This window comes from Astyanax mexicanus, chromosome 7 (assembly GCF_023375975.1).
Source record: "Astyanax mexicanus isolate ESR-SI-001 chromosome 7, AstMex3_surface, whole genome shotgun sequence".
Lineage (NCBI taxonomy): Eukaryota > Metazoa > Chordata > Actinopteri > Characiformes > Acestrorhamphidae > Astyanax > Astyanax mexicanus.
The window spans coordinates 3,256,179-3,281,983 of record NC_064414.1 but is presented as its reverse complement, the minus strand read 5'-3'; the positions used below and the strand labels follow the sequence as shown (position 1 = coordinate 3,281,983).

Genomic DNA, 25,805 nt, shown 5'->3' with positions numbered 1-25,805 from the left:
TATATATATATATATATATATATATATATATATATATATATATATATATATATATTATTTTTAAAGATCTAATGACCTATTTCACACCCTGTGCAAAGTGTGGTGTGATGCTCATTGCTATCTTACACGCCTCCAACAGTCTACCTACTTTCTACGTTCTCCGCCTGCGCTGTTAAAATAGCAATAGCAATACCAGAGTCTGGAAGTGAGCTGTGTTTCGGTAAATTTATGGCGTATTGCTATCTTGGCAACACAGGTGCTCCACTGAGCTCAACTGAGCTTCAGCTGTTTTATAAAGAAGAATGGAGTAAAAATCTCAGTCTCAGACCATTAAAAAGACCTGCAGCTGTGATTGCAGTAAAAGGTGGCTCTACTTGGTGTTGATATCGAGGGGCTATAATTACTATAAAAACTCGTATATATAATTTTCGTTCCACTTATGTCCTCCAATTATGTGCTACTTTGTGTTGGTCTATATCACTGTAAGGTGAAAAAATGTAAAAAAAAAAAAAAAATTACTTGAAGTGAATACTGACACATACTTCTTATGCTAGAAATTCGTATGCGTTTGGGTGCACTTAACGTGTAATATTTGCAATACTACCGGTGAGGGGGTTGAAATTCCACAGTTCAGCCTGTATTACTGTCATTCAGAGAAACAGGGAGGACTGTGATAATGATCGGATCACTCAGCCCACATTTGGAGGTGGTGAGAGACAGAAATTGACCACATTCGACCCAAGTGTAAATGGAATGATTTTCCTATATCTGCCTACAGTTGTGCAAGTACTGCACTTTTCCCCAAATTACTGCCTGACAGTGAATGTGAAAGAATAACAAGTATTCTTTGGCTGTGAATCCAGGCAAACTTTTTCCTATCAATTTTGACTCTTCTCTCTCTTTTCTTTCTTTTCTCTCTTTTCTTCCGTGTCCAAAAAACATTGTGGACAGTAGTGAAGTTGACCACAGCATCTGCAGGACAACGCCTCCTCTGCGTTTTGTCTGATATTTAACACTGTAAAGAAGTCTGTAAAGAAAAACTCTACTCTATGATTTGATGGCCTTCAGCTGCAAGAACATCTATCTATTACTTCTGGATTGTAAACGTCACTCCAACTCACCCAACTCCAACCCAATCAAGTGTTGGATGAAGCTCCATCACTTCAGAGAACATATGTACTCAATTTTAATACCCCTCTATCTGACAACTTGACTACAGAGACTTTAGGCTAAAGCATGACTTCAGAAATTAAGAATTAATTAAGAATTATTAAAAAAAAGTATAAAAAAATGCAAAAATACCCTCAGCTGCCGGAGCCCTGAGAGAGCACAATATGGCCTTTCTCTTTCCCCTCATCACTCCTAGGGTGATGTGGATCAATCAGCACAAGGCTGTGCGTCTGTGAGCTGATGTATCAGAACCGAGTCACTGCGCTTTCCTCCTCCGAGTGTTAGCGCTGTGATGTGATGCTACTCGGCAATGCTACAGCATCAGCAGCAGAGGTTCAAAAAGAGGCGGAGTCTGACTTTACATGTGTCGGAGGAGGAGGCGTGATAGGGGGAGGAGTCCATATCAGTGGGTTTGGTAACTGGCCTTGTAAATTGGGGAGAAAATGGTATAAAAAAAAATAAAACACTAAAAAAGATGTTGTAGTCTTAAAGGTAGCTTGCTAGTCTAGACTGCTCTTTTCATCTTTGGTCAAGAGCTCACAGAATCTGCTTCTTCTTCTTCTTTAAAAAAAAAAATAAAAAAAAAATAAAAATATATATTTATATAGATATAAATAATAATGATTTATAATGACCAGAATACATTTGTGTAAGTGTTCAGCATGATAATTTACCTGTTTATGTTTAGCTGCCATTATTTGTCATTTATTTCAGTTTTTGACGCACTATGAACCCAAAAGTATGTGGATAATTGTGTAGTGAAAAATGTAATGCTACAGATGATCGCAAATGAATGAGTAAAATTAAAACATGTATATATATATAAGAATTTGTAAAGAAGTATATTTGGCAGTGTATATTCTTATTATGTTCTGAGATTTTCTCATTTGTCGCTTTTTGGCAACGCTGTACAGACTTTTGTTAGGGCTATCATGATAAAGCCAATATATCAAATATCAATCATTTTTAATATTTTATCTAAATGTTTCCATAAATTTAGATATAATTTACCCCACAGAGGGTATGCAGTATATGCATATATAATGTATGCAAGTCTTTATTTTCTTACTGCATTTATTCTGTGAAGGCCTTTGCGTTCCAATAACAGCATAAAACTGAACGTTACAGAGATTACAGTTTCTTCTTTGTTAGAACATCCCTTCACCTTTACCCTTCATCCTCCTTTTTATTTACTCCGTTTAGCATCACGGATAATAGAAAGCAGTCTGCGCGCTCACATAAGAAAGACTAAAGTGGTGCTCGATGCCGTGCCTTAACAAAGCCAAAGACTGCGGTAATTACTTTCGAGAGACTCTTGCATTGAGGACGCTGGATTTTTGACATTTTGTCCCCCTCTTTAAGCGCTTCACTTCAAAACTCCTTCCTCATCCATATTAAACGCGCGTATTGAATAACATGACTCTTCCCGCTGACGTGATGACAAGACTGAACATTGACATTAATAAAAGACGCGGATTTAAGTTTCGCCCGTAAAATTTGAAGTAGACCTTGGAGACTGAAACTAGCAGACTTTTTCAAACCTCGACAAAAACTTCACATCGTTGCAAAATAGATTGTCTTTTTGCGTGTCACTGGCTTTTTTTTTTTTGATGCACGCCGGCATCACAAAGCCCGTGAAGCGAAATGTCGACGGAGCGAGCCGAGAGATTTAGCCAATATTTATGTGGAGAGAGAGAGGGCGGGAAAATGGGACAAATTATCATCTCTGCTCCTGCTTCTCGAACAAAAGAGCGAAGGCAGCCGTCAAAAAAGATCAAAATAATGTAACCTACATACACTAATACAGGGGGCATGAGATACGGAGGCTATTCCTGGATTTTGAGTTGGAGTTGGCGATCGATCTGCTCTGTGGTAAAGTATGGCACTGCTTATGTACGCAGCTTTTTCGCATCCAATGCGTGTCGCAGTCTGTCACTGAGCGCTGATCTGATCAACGCTGCACACGCCATGCATCATCCGCGTGTGTGCTGTTGCATAAGCCCTGCTCTTGCTTTGCTGCAGGAAACGGTGCTCGTCTTCTTCTGCTCTTTTTAAAGCAGCCGAGCAACTCGTAATGCGTTGTTAGCAGCAGCAGCACTAGCAGCACTAGCAGGTGCAGCATGCAAACAGCTCCTTTAGGTGGCGCCATTCTTCCAACTGAAAAACCTGGATCCAAAACCTGCAGTTTGTATATCGTATTTTTTGCACTATAAAGCACACTTAAAATTCTTACATTTTCCCAAAAATCATCAGTGCACTTAATATGTATAAATTATTTTCTATAAAAGGTATTAAGGAGAAGTAAAGCCACTCCGTTTAGTTCTCCAGCAGTATTAGCATTAGCTGCTAACTGTGCTAAGCTAAGCTACCTCTTTGGCCATCCAGATGTGAGTATTTTCAGCCTGTAGCCTGCTGCTAATCCTAGCTAGCACTGCTGAAGCTGCATTAGCATTACCTGCTAACCACACTAAGCACTAGCTCTTCGCCATCCAGATGTGAGTATTATCAGCACATAGCCTGCTGCTAACCCTGGCTAGCACTGCAAAAGCAGCATTAGCATTAGCCATTAACTGTGCCAAGCTAAGCTGGTTCTTTGGCCATCCAGATGTGAGTATTATGAGACTGTAGCAGGCTGCAAATCCCGGCTAGCACTGCTGAAGCTGCATTAGCATTAGCTGCTAACTGTGCTAAGCGAAGCTAGCTTTTTGGCCATACAGAGGTAAGTATTATCGGTCTGTAGCTTGCTGCTAACCCTAGCTAGCACTGCTGAAGCAGCATTAGCATTAGCCACTAACTGTGCTAACCTAAGTTAGCTCTTTGTTCGTCCAGTGGTAAGTATTATCAGCCTGTAGCCTGCTGCTAATCCTGGACAGCATTGCTGAAGCAGCATTATCATTAGCCACTAACTGAGCTAAGCTAAGCTAGCTCTTTGGCCGTCCAGAGGTGAGTATTATCAGCTTACTGTAAATAAACAAAATCACTTTTTTTTTATTCCAGTTGCGTTTACTTGACTTAGCTTAGCCAGCTTACCCAGAGGCGAAATCTGCTGAATTAGAAGAAAAAAAAAAAAAACATGGCGACATCCTTGTTCCTTACTAGTGTTGCATAATGCACCTTATAATCCAGTGCACCTTATGTATAAAAATATATCAGAAAATTGACGTTCATTGATAGTGCACCTAAGCTTAAGCTTAGAATTACAGTATACGCTTGGCAGCAGCGCTAGCCAGTGTTTACCTCACTCACAAGATAACACCTCACAACTAACACAGAGTATATAGCACTGTTCCATGGGTTTTTTATGTAGAGGATCATTTTTGTGTATAAGAAGATCAGCCTTTCATCTGTTTGAATGGGAAGAGACTAGCGAGATTAGCATTTCAACACCATACTCTATGTATATTAAATCATGGATAAAATCAGACAAAAACATCATGAATAGAATTGAGACATTAGGCTCCATAATACTGCACAAGCACATTAATTTAAAAATGCAAATGTGTGATAATTAAGCTCATTTCTAAAGATCTGGTTATCTAGAATCAATAAAACCAATAAATAAAAATGAACATTTCTCATTTAATGATGACTGAAATGTCAGTAGAGAATACACTGAGAAAACACTGTTTCTTAAAAAAAAAAAAATATATATATATATATATATATATATATATATATATGTATATATATATATATATATATATATATATATATATATATATATATATATATATTTATTTATTTTTTTTTTTTTTAAAGAAACAGTGTTTTTTCAGTGTTTTTTCAAACATTCTAATATGTCTAGTCAGACGTCGTGAGCTACGTGAAGTACCTGCAGATACACAGTACAGCAGCAGAGTGAGGGGAATGCTCCAGTCTCTCCGGCTGTCTCACTGCCAATCTGCTTATTGAGGGTGAGAAACTTTTTGAAACTTATTGAAAAGTTTGGATTCGCTCCCACAAACAGAAGATAAAATGTATAAATATAATAAATAGTTGTTACAGATTTAGTGATTTATATTTAGATAGAGTTGATGCTGCAGTGGTTATCAGTGAGCTGCTGGATGATGCAGGGTTGGATCCAGCGCCCCATGTGTTTCAGACCGGGTTTGGGCTTCATGACAACAGATGCAGCACCACCTCACCCACTCTCCTCCACGAGCCATAACACACACACACACACACACACACACACACACACACTGAGAGAGAGAGAGATAGAGAGAGAGAGAGAGAGAGAGAGAGAGAGAGAGAGAGACAGTCAAAAGGAGAGAAAAAGAGAAGAGATTAGAAACAGGTGAGAGAGCAAAAAGTGAGAGAGGACAGAAAGAGAAGAAAGACTAAATAAGAGGAGTTGATGGGAACAGGAGAGGGAGAGAGAGAGAGAGAGAGAGAGAGAGGGAGGGAGGGAGGGAGGGAGGAAAAAACTGAAATGGGGCGAACAGGGTGAAAAAGAGGTAGACACAGAGGAGAAAAAGGAACAGGTGAGAAACAATAAATTAAGAGAGAAAAAAAGGGAGAGAAAATGAATGAGGGGAACTGATGCGAATTAGAAAAAGACAGAATGCCAAAAACGAGAGAGAGAGAGAGAGAGAGAGAGAGAGAGAGAGAGATCTACAGAAAGAGAGACAGAGAGGGAGAGAGGGAAAGGGAGAGATCTAGAGAGAGACAGAGAGAAAGATCTACAGAGAGAGAGAGAGTGAGAGAGAGAGAGAGAGAGATCTATAAAGAGAGACAGCGCAAGAGACATATCTATATAGAGAGACAGAGAGTGTGTGTGAGAGAGAGAGAGAGAGAGAGAAGCACACTGCTGTATTTTATTTTAACAGAGGAGACTCCAGAGCACACAGAGCCATAAGAGACACTGCGCGCCGTGTCCTGACTCGGCCTCCAGGAGGCGCTGTTCCACCGCTCTGTGCCCCCCCCCCCACACGCACACACACCACCCATCTCTCACACACTCGCCATGGAAGATTCCTCATTCACCAGCACTGAGACAGTCTTTTAGTTACTATGGAAACGGATAAAGGATCTGTTTGGGTAAGAGGAGACTAGAGGAAAAAAAAAAAAACAGTTGGTTGGTGTGTGTATGTGTGTGTGTGTGTGTGTGTGTGTTTGTGTGTGTTTGTGTGTGTGGGGGGGGGGGTGGTATCCTTCATTATTTAAAGAAATCTCACCTCTTTTTTAATTAGTTTTGTCTAAAAGCCCACAGAAGTGTCTCGCAGGGCATCGGCATTCTAGAAGGAAAAGTGCGCGTGAGAGAGAGAGAGAAAAAAAGAGAGAGAGAGAGAGAGAGAGAGAGAGAGAGAAAGAGAGATTAAAAAAAGACAGAGAGAAAGAGAGAGAGAGAGAGAGAGAGAGAGATGACAGCCATGAGAGAGAGAAACGGCCACTCGCCCAATCAGATCAAGAGTCCAAAATAAAAGTTCCATTTCTCGTGTTTTTTAAACTGTTAAACTGGACCAACTTATGAGGCTTTAGTGATTTTTGGAGCTTCACGTCTGAGACCCTGCAGAATCTCACCAAACCTCAGTCCTGACTCTGCAACAGAGAAAGAGAACAGCAGAGGACAGCGTTCGGATGAGAACAGAAGAGCGTTAGGAGGACGTTTTCCTCTTCCCTGCCTCTCTGAGCCGGCCGCCGCGAGAGCGAAGCTTAACATTCAAATGGAGTCCCTCCTTGTCTCCTTTTTCCTGATCTGCATATCCGCCACAAGACTGCCTGCCTTCTCTGCCACTCTGAGCTTTGGAGGGATGGAGGGAGGGAGGGAGAGAGAGAGGGATGGAGGGAGATGGTGGAGGTGTGGGGGGAGCGGAGAGCAGGCTCTTAAAGCAACGCTGCGTCTGTCAGCCGGGATATAGCAACCTCGCAAACTCGCAACTCGCTTCAGTCTTACGCCTAAAACTCAGCCTCTGCTTTCAGATTCGCTCTTCTCAATACAAAACGCCAGCTCTTTTTCATTACAAACAATAAAATATAGCAGGAAATGTATTTATGTATTTATTTGCACGTCTCAAACCTCTCAGATAATGGAAAACATCATCAAATAACGTCAAAAGCTGAACGTCCGTCTTTGCAGCTGTGATCAGAATTAACCAGAACATTAATGATATAACATTTATTCACTAATACAGCACTAATACAGTATTAATAGAATATTAACACAGTAATAATACACTACTAATAAAGCACTAATAGATAAATAATACAGTACTCACACAATACTAATGAAGTACTAATACAGTACTAATAGAGAACTAATATAATACTAATACAGCACTAATACAGTATTAATAGAATATTAATACAGTAATAATACAGTACTAATAGAGCACTAATACAGTACTAATACAGTGTTAATACTTTACTAATATAGCACTAATAGAGTACTAATAGAGTACTAATAGAGCACTAATACAGTACTAATAGAGTTTTAATACTTTACTAATATAGCACTCATAGAATACTAATAGAGCACTAATACAGTACTAATACAGTATTAATACTTTACTAATATAGCACTAATAGAGTACTAATAGAGTACTAATACAGTACTAATAGAGTTTTAATACTTTACTAATATAGCACTCATAGAATGCTAATAGAGCACTAATACAGTACTAATACAGTATTAATACTTTACTAATATCGCACTAATAGAGTACTAATACAGTACTAATACAGTACTAATAGAGTTTTAATACTTTACTAATATAGCACTCATAGAATGCTAATAGAGCACTAATACAGTACTAATAGAGTACAACTACATTGCTGATATAGAACTAATCCAGTACTAATAGAGTATTAATACAGTAATAATACAGCACCAATAGAGTACTAATACAGTACTAATAGATTAATACTACAATACTAATACAACACTAGTGGAGTACACAAATTCAGCACTAATACTCAGTTTGCAGTCATGTACTCTTGGGGAATCCCCTCATTACTCTGCTCCCTCCAGGAGGTGTGTTAGTTTTACACATTCTACAAATATGAGTTTGAGTAAAATACATTTAAAAGAAATGTCCGACTGCCAAACATGAATGCTGCCTTTAGTAGACTTCCTCAGCCATGCACAAACTCCATAGTTCCATCTAACTGTTAAAAAATGAACCTTCAAGTCGTTTTATTCTTGATTTAGTTGAGTAGTTGTTGCTTCTCATAATCTGGATTAGAGCATTACTCAAATAGAGCTATTCACTGTATACCTGTAACTCTACCTCTTCAGAACTTTACAACTGATGCTCTCAAACACTTTATTAAGAGACGAGACATTCAAGTTTAATTAACTCTTGATGAGTTCAGCAGCACAGCTGTTAACTGAAAGCCTGGATTCCAGGTGACTCTACCTCATAAAACTGACTGAGAAAATCCAGCAGAGATGCAAAAGGAGCTACTCTTAAGAATCCCACTCCATATATTTTTAGGATTAATCTACAATGCAGAACGTTTTAAAATAGTGAAATATCCTTCTATCATTTTACAAGTTAGCTCACACTGCCAAGCCAACGTTACTGAACAGCCATCCAGCCTCATTTCAGCCAACAGCCAAACCAAGTTCTTCCAGTGCATCTTGGCTTGAGCCTCAAAACTATGAAAATGTTCCAAGCGGTTAGCTGAACATTTCACAGATGCTGAAACTAGCTGCACCACTTGGGCGAGAGAGCTGGCAGCTGGCAACCCTGGAGCATAGGGAACCCCAAAAGCCAGGCATAATATAACAGTTACAGCCTTGCTTTCACCCCACCAATAATCCAGGATTACTGCATAATGAGACATTAGCTTATAATGATCCCATGATGCATCGTCTCTACACTTCTCATACTGCAGTAGGTTGGTTTTTGCAGTTTGCAGCGCTTCTTCTTCACTCTGATTACAGTGTGTTCTCTTCTAGAACTGGTGCTAGATTTCCTCTTGCAGGAAGAACACACCTGGTTTCTGAGGAAAGTGGAAAAGTGACAGAAACTATGAAGAAACAGCATGTGAAATATAGATATTTGCTTCACATCCTCTTTCTTTTCCGAGGCTTCTCGATGTCTGCGGAGCTTATTTATTTTTTATAAGGCTGTTTTCTCTGCAAAATACGAGTGTAAACCCACTCCTCAATGGCCGCCCATCAAATCCTCAGGGCTTTCACGGGTCAGTTTAGCAGTGCACACGTCTGCTGAAAGGTTGCAAGTGCAAAAACAAGCCATTTAGCTCATTAGCTCTTCTCCACAAGTTAGCACTATTGATAAAGGCAGGCTATTGTGGCGGAGTATAAAAGAGCAGTGAATCACCACCAGACTGGGTCAACCAGACTCAGACCTCTCCATCAAAGAGCTGAGAGGACGAGGTAGACGGAGGTGGCTAAAAGAATTAACCTCCATCTCCAAGTCAATGAACCATGGCTACCACAGGTTCTCCCCCAGAGTCCAGAAGACGCTGGAGTGAGGAGCGTAGACACCTCCTGGACTGAGCAAATGAATGTGGACTGGATGGAACTTATCAGAGATCCATGATATTGAGATATATTCAGTGAAAACGAGTCAAAACAGGATTATTTTGTTATTTTTGTGCTTTTGAACTGTACATAAATGTTTTGTTGAGTTAATGTGTTAAAAGGATGGTAGACTTTGCGTTTCTCTACTTCTATAAATTATAGTAGATTCTATCTGTTTTATACTGCTTTAAAAGATGGTAGACATCTGTTTCTCTACTGGTTTAAAAGAGGACATTATAAGTTACAGGGATTGGACAACAATCCTGGTTTTAGAGCACAATAATTGATTGTGGTGACGGACAGTTCTGGTGGAAACAGGAGAGTTGAGGTGCACATTGAATTCTGCCATGATTTGATCAGCCGTGGTTTTGTGTTTTTTTTGGATACAATCCGGGTTAGCACCCGAACATCCCTTTCAGACAGCTTCCTCTTACAGCGTCCACAGTTAATCCTGTTGGATGTGGTTGGTTGGTCCTTCTTGGTGGTATGCTAAGCTGACATTACCCTGGATACCGTGGCTCTTGATGCATCACAAAGATTTGCTATCTTGGTCACAGATGCGCCAGCAAGACGTGCACCAACAATTTGTCCTCTTTTTGAACTCTGGTATGTCACCCATAATGTTATAGTGTGCATTGCGATATTTTGAGCAAAACTCTGCTCTTACCCTGTTAATTGAACCTTCACACCCTGCTTTTACTGGTGCAATGTGCAATTAATGAAGATTGGCCACCAGGCTCCATATATATATATATATATATATATATATATATATATATATATATATATATATATGAATAGACCATCGTAGTACGCTGACCCGAGTTTGTGTTATGCGCCAAAGTTCAATCTGTTTCCCACATGCATATTGTGTCAACTGTGTGCCCGACACTTCTGAATCTTTTTCCTCTAAAATGAGTCCACTTAAAACCCCCAGTATAATCCACTTACTTTCAGAAGTGCAAGTCAACTGCACACTATCCAGGGTAAAAATCAATGCCGCAGTGCTCTCCGATATTATTACTCTCCGTGTGATGCTATCGAAGCTCATGCTGCCTGCACCTGTGATGGTGAAGAGGCTGAGCAGAGCAGGGTGATTCAGTTGCACGAGGCGGTTTGCATCAAAAAAATATTGGGCTCGTTAAGCCAGCTGCTTTACGGTGAACCCAGCGCGGACGCAGCCGCTCAATTGTGCACACAGCTTAGCTTGTCGAATATCCAAAGGTCATCATACCCAGTGCCAGCTATCAGTGAGAGGGGTATGGAGCCTCCGGCAGTGGGCTGCATTCTGTGATGGAGTGATGGAGTGATGGAGGTTCATGTGGTATTTTTTATAGAGTTGGAGAGGTCCAAACGTCCAAAGGAGAATATCCAGAACACCTGTTCTGTCTTCATGTTTTTACTCCTCTTCCTCTTTGTTTATCTCCTCTATGTGCCATGCTGTGTGTTCTTTCATGTCTCCGCCCTCGTCTAGTGCCAGCGCCAGTTTCATTTGTAGCTCCGCCTCCTCATTACCTTTCCCCAGGTGTTTCTTGTTTCCTTTTCCGCCTTGCGTGTGTACTTATATCCCTGTTTTTCTTGTTTACATAATTTATAGATGTAGCATGTTACTATCCACCTCCAGAGCTCAAATAATCGGATATTGACCCACAGCCTAGTGAGACCCTTTCCTTAGCTGTGTTTCAATGATATCCGACTGTTGAACGCACTTAGTCTCATTTCATATCCAAACATCCATTGGAAAATATAAAGAAAGGATGAACAAGCAAGAGTTTAGAGGAGACTCAGGTACTATATCTACAGATAATGCCAGTCGTTGCAGCGTTCTTTCAGTCTCTCTAAAAGCACTCTGCAAAATGTAAAGACCAAAAGAGACGTAGACTGAGAGAGTGAGAGTAACCAACCATTAGCTTTCAGCTACAGCCTAGTGTTTAATAAATAGGACCTAAAGATGTTTCCCATTATGTCACATCATCCACTCCAGTGGAAAACCAACATAGGTTGATGTTTTCACCTCTCAAGAGCTCGACCATAGCAGCAATTGTGTCACTGATGGATTTGCATGATGGATACATAAACATGAGCCTTGGGGATGGTGGGAATGTGAGCTTATGTATTTTTCTTAGCAACAAGTAATTAGCATCAAGGTTTCACTGACGCCACAAACCATTATGTGATAATTCCCTCAAGAATGATGCATCATGCACGGCATGACACAACAGCAACCATTCGCCCAGAGAGCTCGCCTCATAAACGATGCCCCGCGAATGAAAATGCTTCTCCGCCACAGCGACGGTGCTGTACAAGCGCCGAGGTCCAGGACGGCAAGGTGCCAAACACTCCATCAGCGAGGACAAACGCACAAACGCTGCTGGAGTGTACAAATGAGGCAGCGCCTTGGAAAAGCATCAACATCTCAGCACTGTCAAAAGAGGTCACCCAACCGGTGCCTGCTGGAATCCGCCCTGCTCGACCCTCATATTGGGGTCAATGGCGTTCGCGATGCTAAGCGTATTAGCGCCGCGGCACAGTGTGGAGCAACATAACCCTGTTGTGTTCTCCGAGCGCGTGGAGTTTATGAGGTAAGGAAGGGTGCGCAGCAGGGTAAGAGGAGGCCTGCTGTGAGGGTTAAGATATTGCCATTGATATACAGAGAGCCATTCAGAACGCATTTGTAGGCCGTAAACATACAACACCAGCTAAACCTTAGAGCACACGAGCTGAAACCAATCCTAACTTCCCAACGCTGCGACTAAAACATCATTTCTTTAGCATTTCTTCGTTCTTTTATGAAAAAAGGGGTCACAGACAGTCCTGTAACATAACCATTTTTTTGCACGATATACAGTGCTGGTCAAAAGTGTAGGCACACTTTAGACATCCAAGCTAAGAATAAAACAATATTTAGTAAACAAAACAAAAAAAGTGTTAAGCACATCAGAATTTGTTATATACTAAGAAACACTTTCCTTGCCGTTACGATAGCAAAGACACACTGAATTCGCTCTAAATAAAACTGTGGTTTGTCTAAAGATAAAAAAGGCCCTTATTCTTTACAGTATATTAATTCCATGTTTGTTCTTAAATAAATAGATAATTCCAAAGCTAATTCTCAACAATTCTACTATTTAATTCTATGCAAACCTTTACTGTATATCATTCCTGTCATGTAAAAACCTTGTATTTCAAAAATGGCAGGTTTACAAGAGAAGCAAGCCACTTTATATACTTTAAACAGAAGTAAATAATAATAAAACATTATTACGATCATGTTTGATCATTTTTATTAGGTTTTTATCATGGAAGTTGACATAATAATAATAAAAAAAAAACGGAAAGCACAGAGCAAAGCCTAGATACTAAGAGTTGAAAGTTTAATTATTTAAATATTATATTACATATATTATAGCGAATATTACGGTGGCCGAGAAAGCCCAACGCAGTGCAAATTGAAAAGCGCTGCAAAAGCACAAAACACATCCATCAAAATTACAACACAGGCGCAGCAAATAGAAAAACGCGCTGCAAATAGAACCACAACACAACGGAAGTGAGTCACAACACAACGGAAATTTCCCGGGGGACCTTAAAAGATGCTGTACCAGCTAAGCTGCGTCTTCAGTAACGTCTCGGACTTCACTATGTGTACAAAGGACAATACGTGGCAAACAAGGCGTTTTGTGAAGCAGAACTTTTAATAATATGCACACAACCGTGGTAATCACAGGTAATAAACATAACTTACTTTTCAGAAGCTTGTTTGCCACTTAAGTTACTGTCCTTTGTATACAGCTGGTACAGTATCTTTTAAGGTCCCCCGGGAAAATTCTGTTGTGTTGTGACTCACTTCTGTTGTGTTGTGGTTCTATTTGCAGCGCGTTTTTCTATTTGCAGCGCGTTTTTCTTTTTGCAGCGCGTTTTTCTATTTGCTGCGCCTGTGTTGTAATTTTGATGGATGTGTTTTGTGCTTTTGCAGCGCTTTTCAATTTGCACTGCGCTGGGCTTTCTCGGCCACCGTAGAATATTCATGACTGTAAACTCTAGGTACTGATAGCACTGGATTTTATTTAGGGCGTTTGAGAGTTTTTTTTTCACATTTTTCCAGATTATTATTGGATTAAATTTGAAAAAAAAAAACATGTATCATTTTTGTTTCACTTTGGTTTTAATTACGGGCTACTTTTTGTTCGAGGGGTATGAGCGCTTTTGCAAGCCACTGTAAAATAAATGTGAAAATAAAAGTGTCGGGTTTCCATAGAGAAAAGCACAGAGCAAAGCCTAGATACTAAAAGCTATGAGAAAAGTTTTTTTCTGATGGTGTTGAAAGTTTAATTCTTTCCGGAAAGCAGGCTCGAACTTTTTGACTGACAACGTATATTATAGCGTATATTCATGACTGTAAACTCTAGGTACTGCACATAAGAGATACAAACATGGAAAGGACCGGGCCTGTGCAACAAAGGAGCTGTCATATCTGTGGATTATAGGGTGCTCCTGTTGTGTTTGTGTGTGTGTGTGTGTGGGGGGGGGTATTAGGCAGTAAAAGCAGTTGAGCTGGGGATTGATCTGGCATGGAGAAGACTGCCTGATACCAGCCTGACTCTGAGAAAGAAAAGAAAAATAAAAAAGAGAGAGGGGTTCGAGAGATAGGGACAGAGCGTCAGAGAAAAATATGGGGTAAGAACTGGGAATGGGGGGAGGAGGGCGATGTGGAGATAATGTCTGAGACAGAGAGAAAGAGAGAACGAGAGAAAGTGAAAGAGAGAAAGAGAGAAAAAAAGTGTGAAGAAAAGAGGAAGAGTCACTTGTGAGCATCACTTGTCACCTCTTGAGCTGTCCCACCTGTCAATAAGACACAAAGGAGCTCGGCCCCGGGCTTTTCAGGGCCAACGTCTGGCTCCCCCCGAGCCAGCCAATAGAGAGACGGCGTCTGAGCGCGCTCGCCGAGGCCAATGAATAACGCTATTGGCACGAAGAGAGAGGTGAACAATGCACAGAACAAAGGGCTTAATCAATTAACTCTCAGGATGGCAAAAACAAACGAAAACAAATACCGTCTTTGATAAGGAGGCTGCTGTGGGCTCCACCGGATGACGGAGCACTTAATCAAATTAGCGAGAGTCGATGAGTCGCATCTGACTTTGCGGAATGAAAGGACGCAAAAATTAAGGTGGATCAGAGAGCTGGAAACCTGAGAAAAGTTGCACTAAGAAAACAAAAAAAACGAAACAAAACAAAAAGACAATCAAGTGGAAAGTGGGTTGACTGGTTTACCACTGGTAATAATGTACGTATACATGATAAAATAAAAATAAGTAATTTTTTACAGAGCATTGAAATACATTTTAACTATTATATTAATGTAAAACCTAATTATATTTTACCATTTTTAACATTTTACCAATGTAGTAATTTAATTGATTTTTTAAATTAAAGTAACATGAGACATTGCACTTTAAGTAAAATACTGTAACTCTTTTTTTTTAGTTTTTGTAAATCTGTTAGTATATTTACAGCATGCTTAGACATTTATCAATAAGTACAATTTAGTTTATATATATATATATATATATTCGCTAGGGTAAGTATTGATGGAAATGGTATCAGGTGCAGAGATAAAGCTGAAAGTTTTACACACATCAGCTTCACTGCTGGTTTGAAAGTGATTCACCGTCCAAAAATATCCAAAATAGCCCAGAGCAGTTCTGAGGTCACAAACTGACCATTGATGAAGAACCAGAGCACGGCTAACATGAGCTGTGCTTGGGAGCAGATGCTCTACGGGAGCAATGGGCAACAGAAATAGGTCAGAACATAGTGAAACCCCACGCAAAGCTAAACATTCAAAAAGCTTCAAATAGTAAACATATTAAGGCGTATATTTAGCAAGATTTGTATTTCAGTTCATGCCCGGTGCTGAAAACGCTTCTGTCTCTCCTAAAATTATTCTACCTGTGATATCCAGACTACAATACCCAGAACTGACACTCATAATCACATGACACTACACACGGCACTTCCCGGAAGTGAATCACCAGAATCCTAAACACCTGCTCACTGGCCTATATAAAAATGTATTTTTACGTTATTTTTCTATGCACTTTTATACATATATGTCATTTTTTGGGGACAGAAATGGCACCCATTCGACGGAATATGCCTTTTCTAAAATGCTAAGGCTAGTGGGGCTCTGTACAAGAGACTGAGAACTTTAGATAAAAGAACTACATAAAAATACGCCTGGTCAATATTCAAATTTTAATGGTATAATACCATGTTATTAGATTTTGATGAATTACGATGAATTTGTATGTTATATATACTCTGCTTTCTTGATTATAATGTGTTTGTATGATGTGATTATGTAATGTCTTTTAAAAAATGATCAATCAAGTTTATTTTAAAAAGTAAAAGTCCGGGCGTCGAGTGGTCCAGCGGTCTAAAGTGCTGCCACTATGAGCAGGAGGTCGCAGGTTCGAACCCCAGCTCATGCAGCTTTGCTATCAAGCTGCCGGCGTTAGAGGGAGCAAAATTGGCCCTGCTCCCTCTGGGTGGGTAGATGGCACTCTCTCCCCACATCACTCCTATGGTGATGTCTGCAGCACAGGGCGTCTGTGAGCTGATGTACTGGAGCCGAGTCACTGCGCTTTCCTCCGAGCGTTAGCTCTGTGATGCTGCTCGGCAATGTTGCATCAGCAGCAGCTTGAAAAGAAGCGGTGGCTGACTTCACATGTATCGGAGGAGGCATGTGTTAGTCTTCACCCTCCTGGTGTGTTGGGGCATTACTAGTGATAGGGGGAGTCCTAATGAGTGGGTTGGGTAATTGGCCGTGTAAATTGGGGAGAAAATGGGAAAAATTTGAAACAAAATTATTTAAAAAAAGTGGGAATGCAAGTAGTTTTAGATGATAAAGACACTTAGCTGCTAGAAAAAAGCATTTAAAGGGTGTCACACTTGATACTTGAGTGTTCACTAAAGACTAACCATGTAGAGCCAAACTTTAGCTTCAGGCCTTGTTCCCCTTTTTTCATTTTGAAACTGTAAAAGATGGAAATAATAAAAAAGTAATCTGGCTTAAAATATTAAAGCAGTGTGTCACTTTTAATGTCATACTACTTGAAAAGCAGGTCATATTTTACTCGTTTAGCCATTCACTTTTTAGAAATCACTGAGGGTGACCAGGGGAAGACCCCGACAGACCTCCGGACTGCTGAAGTTTAAACGCTCTGCATTTACTAACACTTTTCAAGTCCAGTGATTCAACTTCCTCAGTCCATTTCCATCTTAAATAAAGAGACAGCTCCTGCTGTAGCTGATTTAACCTCATTTCCTCATCGTTTACACCAAAAGCTTCCATGACCTATGCATGCTTATACTGATCTGGCAGTCAATGAAAACATCTGCTCGTCATTCACTGAGATAAAACACAGGATGCAGAAAAGCTCTCTGGTGTGCTATTGAAAGTGCAGCACACCGGGCTGCTAAAGGAAAACGAGAAGAAAAAAATGATCTGAGGATAAAACTTAAGCAGAATCTGAATATATGCAAAGGAACTTTGGATTTAACAGCAGACGAGCCTTGAAAATAGATGCTATAAGCAGCCGTTGCAACATAAACGGGGCTGTTCAAGGTAAAAAAAAATCCTTTAGCCTTAAACTAAAACCTCCTTTAGTCTATCACTTCATTGGTAACACCATACATAACAAGTGTTGACTAACTACCATGAATTAATGTATTAGTTACCATGAATAAGACATTAAAGGTAATACATTAGCAATGCTTATAGAAATGTGAATTAAACAAAGAACTACAGCATGTGTGGGCCATTCCAACGTATGGGTGCCATTTGCTTTTTGTAACTCTTCAAATCAAACTTATTTTGTATCTTTTTTAAACTCTAAATCTTATAGCACATATATTTAACCATTCAAAACATGTATTGGTCATTGGCCGGCAACTTTACTTAAATATTTACAAAGTTTCTAATCTGAAGATGGTTACAAAACTACAGTGTGACATTGGAACTACAGAATTAATATATATATATTTGAGGTGCACATAGAATCCTGCCGTGATTTGGGCAGTCGTGGTTTTATGTTTTTGGGACACAATCCGGGTTAGCACCCGAACATCCCTTTCAGACAGCTTCCTCTCACAGCGTCCACAGTTAATCCTGTTGGATGTGGTTGGTCCTTCTTGGTGGTATGCTGAGCTGACATTACCCTGGATACCAGGGCTCTTGATGCATCACAAAGACTTGCTGTCTTGGTCACAGATGCTCCAGCAAGACGTGCACCAACAATTTGTCCTCTTTTGAACTCTGGTATGTCACCCATAATGTTATAGTGTGCATTGCAATATTTAGAGCAGAACTGTGCTCTTACCCTGATAATTTAACCTTCACACTCTTACTGCTCTTACTGGTGCAATAATGTGCAATTAATGAAGATTGGCAACCAGGCTGCTCCAATTTAGCCATGAAACCTCCCACACTAAAATGAGACAGGTGTTTCAACAGTTTCATTCAACTGATATTGGCAGAATCTGTAGGCTTTCGTTGTTTCGTCTTCAAACTAAAGCGTTTAAGGACCTCTGATGCATGGTATGAGTTTGAGATTATTGCATTGAATATCGCAGGTTGTAAAGCATTAGAAATGACAGCAGTCTTACCTTTACATGTAGGCAGGGCTTTATCCCACACCGGTTTCCCGTCAGTGCCGATGATGCAGGTGAGCGTGGCCGGGCCCACGGTGGTGTAGCCCGAGTCACACTGGTACGTGACGGTGGATCCCAGTTTGTAGTCTATTCCCATCCGCGATCCGTTCATGATGTTCCCGGGGTCGAAACACGCTTCCCTCGGCTTTTCTGTAAGAGCGAGGAGGAGACGATACAACAGAGGAAAATGAATCACTGCACAGCGTAATCTGCTTTCAAAGAGCATCGGGGAGATCCATTAAGAGCACTTACGAGAAATAATCACCAGCACAGACTTTAAAAAGCTCACCGCCCACCTACACACTCCGGCTCGTCTGTGGTTGAGCAGAACCAGCCAGAAAAAGGTACGGCACTAATACCTGTAATTCAATTAAAGTCCGCTTTGACCCTGAATACTGCTAATCAGATGCTGCTGCTGAGGCTACAGTACAGAACGGAACGGTACATAATTATTCTATACACTGTATTATACTGTAAATCAATGGCCAAGAGATACAGACTGAAACAGAGAAATCTAAAGAGAGAGAGAGAGAGAGAGAGAGAGAGAGAAATAAAGAGAGGTAAAATAGAAGCAAGAGTGGTAGTAAGAAATAAGATAAAATGTTTCAGCTTTTTAACAAATTAAGCCATTCCCAGTCTTTATTTCCACAAACAAACCAAACATTTCAAGCTAAAAAATATAAGTGTCGATTAAATTTCTGGAAAATATCAATACTACCGGTTTATAAAGCAAAGTGAGATCAATTAAAACACTTACAAGAAAGATAGAGCGAGAGAGAGACAGAGAGAGAGAGAGAGAGAGAGAGAGAGAGAGATAGAGAACAAGGTGAAAAGAGAAAAAATAGTAAATGAGATGAGAAACTTAAACACCAGTAGGAGAAAAGAAGAAGAAACAAAAAGAACTGAGAAGAAGATGTGAGAATGAGTACAATGGAAGTACAGAAAACCAGAAAGAAAGAAATACATAAAGAGAAAGGAACCAGAAGAGTGGAGGATAATGTTAGGTAAAATGAGAGAAAAGGAAGGAAGTGAAAATTAGAAAAATAGGCATGATGGACAGAGAGAGAGAGAGAGAGAGAGAGAGAGGAAAGAAAACAAACAAACAGAAGTAGAGACAAAGAACTGAGATAGGATATGACTGTGGGAGCGAGACACTGAAGAGAAAGATGAAAAAGTAAATAAAATATTAAAAAATAAAAATAAAAAAGGGAAATACATAAAGACAAAGGAGAGGACGAAAAAAAGGAACCAGAAGAGTGGAGGATAATGTTAGGTAAACTGAGAGAAATGGAAGGAACAGAGCAAAGTGAAAATGAGAAAAATAGACATGGCAGAAAGAGAGAGAGAGAGAGAGAGAGAGAGAGAGAGAGAGAGAGTGATCCACAGAGGGCAAACAACAGGAAAAACTGCTTTAGGCCATTTCTGCATTAGAGAGGGTCCAGCAGCGGCGGATTGGACGAGGAGAGCTGGCAGAGGGCAGCAGAAGACCAGCCGCTGGGAGATGGACGGCTGGAGGAAGCTGTGGAGGTGGCGCCGGGAGAAGCTGCCAAACGGGATGACAGCTAACAGCCTACTTCTCCCTCTGCCCCTTCTTCAGGGACCACCTAAAGTGGGAGGAGGTGAAGAGGGAGTGTGTATCGCTCAGATTTCTCCTGTGCAACACTGTCAATGCTATTTTTTACAGTTAAATAATGAATTAGGAGCAGATGCAAAGTGTCCAGCATCCAATTCACACAGATAACCAGTGTAAATTCAGCTAAATTCACTTAATCGATGGGAATTAACCACTTAACCTACAAATAGTGCCACTAAAATCTGCAAAGAAGCCAATTCGACAAGAGTATATCTCAATTCTAAAGAACACATCTTCTGTAGATTTTCACACTGTAAACCCATTGTTGTTTGAACTCAAATTATTTAAGTCTGTTTTACATTAAAACTGGATATTTCTAAACAATACTCAACTATTTTGAGTTAGTTGAACATTTGTGGTCACATATACTATACTACTCAAACTGAGATCTTTGAGTTGAACCAACTTACAGTATAATAACTGTTTATAACTGTTAATTCTGTTGACATTGGCATCTTCTTTTCCATTGGCTTCTGTCACAATCTATTTGCATACTGGGTGTGTCCAACAGTTTCTGAGTTTCTGACTAACACTCACCATCAGTGTGTAGTGATTCCCCCTGGGCTACTGTTTTAATTTATGCTAACTCAAGTTTTCATTCCCGATTACTTAAATAGTTTAAGCAAACTGTGTGCCTTTCAAGAATTTCCCCCCGGGGATCAATAAAGTATCTATCTATCTATCTATCTATCTATCTTAAAAAAGGTTAAGTAAACTCAACGTATCCGGTCTTACAGTATAACAAAAATAAAAAAAAGTTAAATCAACTTCCCCCTTTAGTTGTAATAACTTGATGTTTTAAGACATGCTTTTCTTTACCCATTACTTCAAATTTTTTAAGTAAATTCAACTTATCCAGGCCTACAGTGCAGGTTTAGTTCAAGTGGTTGAACAAAAATATCCTATGAAATGTTAAGAAATTATATTTTATTAAACTATCTAAAAAGCTACATTGGCTACAAGCTACAGCCCATTGGCTGCATGGGCTATGCCTTCATTAATCCAATTAATCAATTAAGCAAGTAAAAAACATCTAGAGATGATTCCAGGTGTGGGATTTGCATTCGGAAGCTGTTGATGTGAACACATTACATTTGGTTAAAGACGCTCTCTTGGGAAGAAGAAAGTATGGAGATGGTTTGAAACGGCTCGACGCAAAATACAGTACATCCTCCACATCCTCTGTTAAACATGGTGGTGGTAGTATGATGGTATGGATGTGTGTGGCTTCCAGTGGCACTGGGTCACTAGTGTTTATTGAAAATGTGACTGAAGACTGAAGCAGAAGGAGGATTTCTGAAGTTACAGATTCAGATTCAACAAAATGCAGAAGGCTGATTGGACAGAGCTTCACAGTACAGAGGGACAGTGACCCAAAACGTACTAAAAAAGCAAAGAAACTCGTTTTTTAAGGTAAAGAAGTTGAATATTCTAAAGATCTTAACCTAATCGAGCAGCATTTTACTTCTTGTTTAAGATGAAACTGGAAACCAGCAACAACTGAAGATGCTGCAGTCAAGACCTGGCTACTCATCATCAAGGAGGAAACCCAGTGTTTGGTAATGATGTCCATGGGTTTTAAACTTTTATTTATGGTAAGGTTTATTCATCCAATTGCTTTTGATCCCCTGAAATGAGGAAGATTTTAGATTAATGGTTGTAATTTTTAAACACTTCATAGGATACTTTTCTTCAACCCTTTGAATAAAACGTAAAAGTCTAAAGTCTAAAAAACTCCAATTTTATCTCATTTGTTTTTTTTATTTTAAATCCAGTATGGTGGCCGGCAGAGCCTAAATCATGAATCTACTGTAATACACACGTCTCTCCTCACCTTTACTAGTCGAACAGCCGAGACATGTTTGCGAAGTTGTGTAGAGTTCTCAGACTGGGGTTAAGCTAATGTTGTCTGCTAGTAAGGGAAGCTTTCATCCACCAACTAGCATGGTGTAAACTGCACATCTAAATAATCACACTTTCACCTCAAGCCATGCTTTCACTGATGCATAATCTCAAATAGACTCGGTAATGCGGTTTCTCCCAGTGTATAAAAAATGCACAAAAGTTCAAACAGCATCCAACATGGCTGGTGGCTGCTAGCGCTGTTTTTAGCCATGCACTGTTGCGTAGCCTGCTGGTAACTCAGAGCTCACTTCCATTATCTCCGTAACTGTGAGAAACTAAAGGAGCGAACTGCCGACACAGAAGACGGCTTGAGCTAAACAACTGCACTTATATCAGGGGGGAGAGTTTAGTCCTGGAATAGGAAAACTCAAGGGGGAGAAGCTCTTCGGTTTCAGCTAGGAGGTGGCAGAATAAAAAAATAAAATCCCTAAATGCCCTAAAAGTTTCAAGATTCCTCAATGCAACAAGAGAGCAGTTAAAAAATTATATGTTTTTTTTTATTATTATTTCACCAAATTAGAACTGGAACTGGAATATAATCAAGAGGAAGATTAATTAATTTTTTGCACAAGGATTTTTGAGTGGCAGCATAAAGTTATCTAAAAGCAGTGTGTAAGACTGGTGGAGGAAAACATGATGCCAGATGAGTGGCAGCATAAAGTTATCTAAAAGCAGTGTGTAAGACTGGTGGAGGAGAACATGATGCCAGATGAGTGGCAGCATAAAGTTATCCAAAAGCAGTGTGTAAGACTGGTGGAGGAGAACATGAAACCAGAGGTTCTTCTCACCAAATATTGATTTCTGAACTCTTAAAACTAAAAACTTAATCTATGAATATGAATAATGTTTCTTTGCTTTATTTGAGGTCTGAAAGCTCTGCATCTGTTTTAGTAATTTCAGCCATTTTTCATTTTCTGTAAATACATGCTCTAAATGACAATATTTTTAATTGGAATTTAGGAGAAAAGTCTGTAGTTTATAGAATAAAACATCAATGTTCATTTTACTCAAACATAAACCTATAAATAGCAAAATCAGAGAAAATGATTTAGAAACTGAAGTTCTTTGTTATTTTTTTTTTCATCAGTCTTAGCAGCTTTTTTTTTTTTGCTAAATTAACAGAAAAAAAATCCATTTGCCTAATGCTTTATCTCAGGTTCCATCAGATATCTCCATTTCCAACTCAGTGTTGTGTTTTTTTAAAGAGAAAAACTGGTATCATATACAGTATTATATATAGTGGTGTGAAATAAAAAAAAATCTATTGGTCTGTTCATCATTACATTTTCAGTGTAAGGGACATTATATGTGCTCAAATTATGTAGTAAACTAAAAATCGATAAAAAATGAAAATACTATTTTATTGGACAGTGACAGTGTGTTTTAATCAATTTGCTTACATTTCTTCATTTTTTGTCATTTTATTCTGTGTTACTGTGTATAAAAATGTATCTTACATTTTTTTTATTTTGTATTTATTTTTTTTTTTCAAGAGAAATTCTCCTACATTTATTCAGTATCCATATGAGGATCATTATACATCCACAGAAAAGAGCCTAAAGTGATTCTTCTCCGTGGCGTCGCTCCAAAGAACCTTTTTGGCACCTTCACATCCAAGGATTTATACTTATGCGTTAACAGGCGCCGAGCTGAGGGTGTTTTTCTTTTTTTTTAGTTCAGAGCATTAACACATTATCAGCGTTCTGTAATTAGTAGGCGCTCTTCTTTTTTACCCCCCTCTCCCCACACACAAAAAAAAAAAAACAGAGAGAGAGAGAGCAGCCTGGGTGGCACTATTTAGATATTCGCTTCTTTCAAGCAATAACTGGGTAAATGATTGTGCCTATTGGTGTGTGATGAACAATAACGGAACTGAGATTGACTTTCGTAGAAAAAGAGAAAAAAGAAAACAGCAGCTAAGTGAGAATATGAATTAAAGTGGCGTGAAAAAAGTGAAAGGAACCACTGAAAATGTCACATCCCATCTGCAGCGCTACGGCTAACGGAGCGTTAGCCTTCGTCTTGGGAATGATGAGTTATTTAGCAGTGGCTATCCCTCACCTTTAAGGATTGTAGGCAAATGGACCGAGGCATTTCTGTCTGTATGGCGAGTGTATATGAGGTGGAAGGAGTTCGCATGCAGTGATGGAATCAATGGTGTTGCACCTCTTTGAGAGTGAGGGAGCCGAATCAAAGGCAAAGGCCTTAAGTATGTATGATGCTGCCACCACCATGTTTCACAGTGGGGATGGATGGTGTTTTCAGGGTGATGAGCAGTTTTACTTTTCCACCACACATAGTGCTTTGTATTTAGGACAAAAACGTGTCTCATTTGACCACAGATTTATGAGTCCCCTACATGGCCTTTAAAATGTCTTTTAAGAACATTTTTTTCCTCCCACTCTTCCATAAATGCCAGATTTGTGGAGTGCAGGACTAAGCTGTGAATCTCTGCAGCTCCTCCAGAGTGATCATGGGCCTCTTGGCTGCTTCTCTGACCAGTGCTTTACTTGCTCTCTTTGTCTTGTTTTTTTTTAAACATTTTTGGATGATGTATTAAACAGATTGAACTTTCTGGTCTTCTTCTTCTTCTTCTTCTTCTTTTTTTTCTTCTTTTTCTTCTTCTTCTTTTAAATGTGCATATATTAATTATCTCTTTTTTAGGGAATACTATAAAGAACTAATGTTTGTGAAATTTCTGAGATTTCAGTTTCTCTTTGATGCAGCGTGACCATATTGTCACTAAGACAGCAGCTGAGCACTGGTCATTAATATGCATTTATTCATTAACATATTAGTTTTGGCTGTGTGTGAAAATACGATATCACCGTGCTGCACATGTTTCATGGCTTTGTACTGTTAATGGTGAATTTATGGGACATTATGGATTATTTTTATGTTTATAAACATAAAAGACAGAAAACAACATTTGCACTAAGTTTCCATGTTTTTTCACAAAGACACTAATGAGAAAAACTTAATTGCAGGAAATCCACTATATTAAAACTGTGCGCCCCCTGGAATCCTCTCTGTGTTATTATCGGATTTCTTTACAGACTTTAGAAATATGGAGTGTTTGCAGAAGATAGCTAATCAGTTTATAGTATGTTGTGTGGAAATTTCACAGTGAAATATAGTGTAAAAATGCTCAAAAATAAACCGACCAATGCTCACAGAATATCGCAAGCATAGCATAGTTCTAACCCAATCACAACACTAACAAATAGTTCAATTATGTCTTTAGACAAAAAAAAAACTAATTTTAGACACTTCAGATAAATTCAGATGTTTATTACATAGTTATGCACTGAAAAATGGTCAGTGAAAGTAATTTAGAGCTGAATGACCTGAAAAGTCAGTATTAATTAAGAAGATTTTGGGTTTTTGAAAGCATTATGATACCAAAAACGTTAATAAACTCTACTTTGTCAAATTAAGTATGAAAAAAGGAGAAGTCCGGTGTGAAACTGACTTGGGGTTTAGTTCAACATGATAACAAATATTGATATCAAGCTTACAATGTAGAAAATAATACAAATAAATTAAATAAATTAAATAAATAAATAAATAAATAAGAAGGAATGTGTCTGAAACTTTGACTAATACTGCACAACTTACATTTTCCCAGCAAATCTGATTCAACTAATCAGTTAATTAATAAATCCAGTGCATGTGTCCACTAAAATGTGCAGGACTGGGTGTTTCCATGTGCCAGGACGTCCTGAAAGAGAAAATCCTTCTAAATCTCTCTCAGAAATGTAACCAATTTACCTGATATCCGTGTTTTTCGACTGTGGAAACTCATGCAGACATGCAGATAAGAGAATACAAAAACTCCACCCAGATAGGGACTTGAACCCAAGACCCCAGTTTATGCCATCGTGCCACCCA

The 25,805-nt window shown here is 39.2% G+C and overlaps 1 protein-coding gene across 2 annotated transcripts in view; it reads right to left on the bottom strand.

Moving 5' to 3' along the window:
- Window positions 1-25,805, bottom strand: part of LOC103026874 (CUB and sushi domain-containing protein 1) — a 602,854-nt gene that overhangs the window by 131,461 nt on the left and 445,588 nt on the right. For both annotated transcript variants that reach the window (XM_049481560.1, XM_049481561.1), the window contains exon 30: window positions 18,332-18,526. In XM_049481560.1, the coding sequence (XP_049337517.1) occupies window positions 18,332-18,526 (195 nt within the window). The remainder of the gene's footprint in view (window positions 1-18,331; window positions 18,527-25,805) is intronic.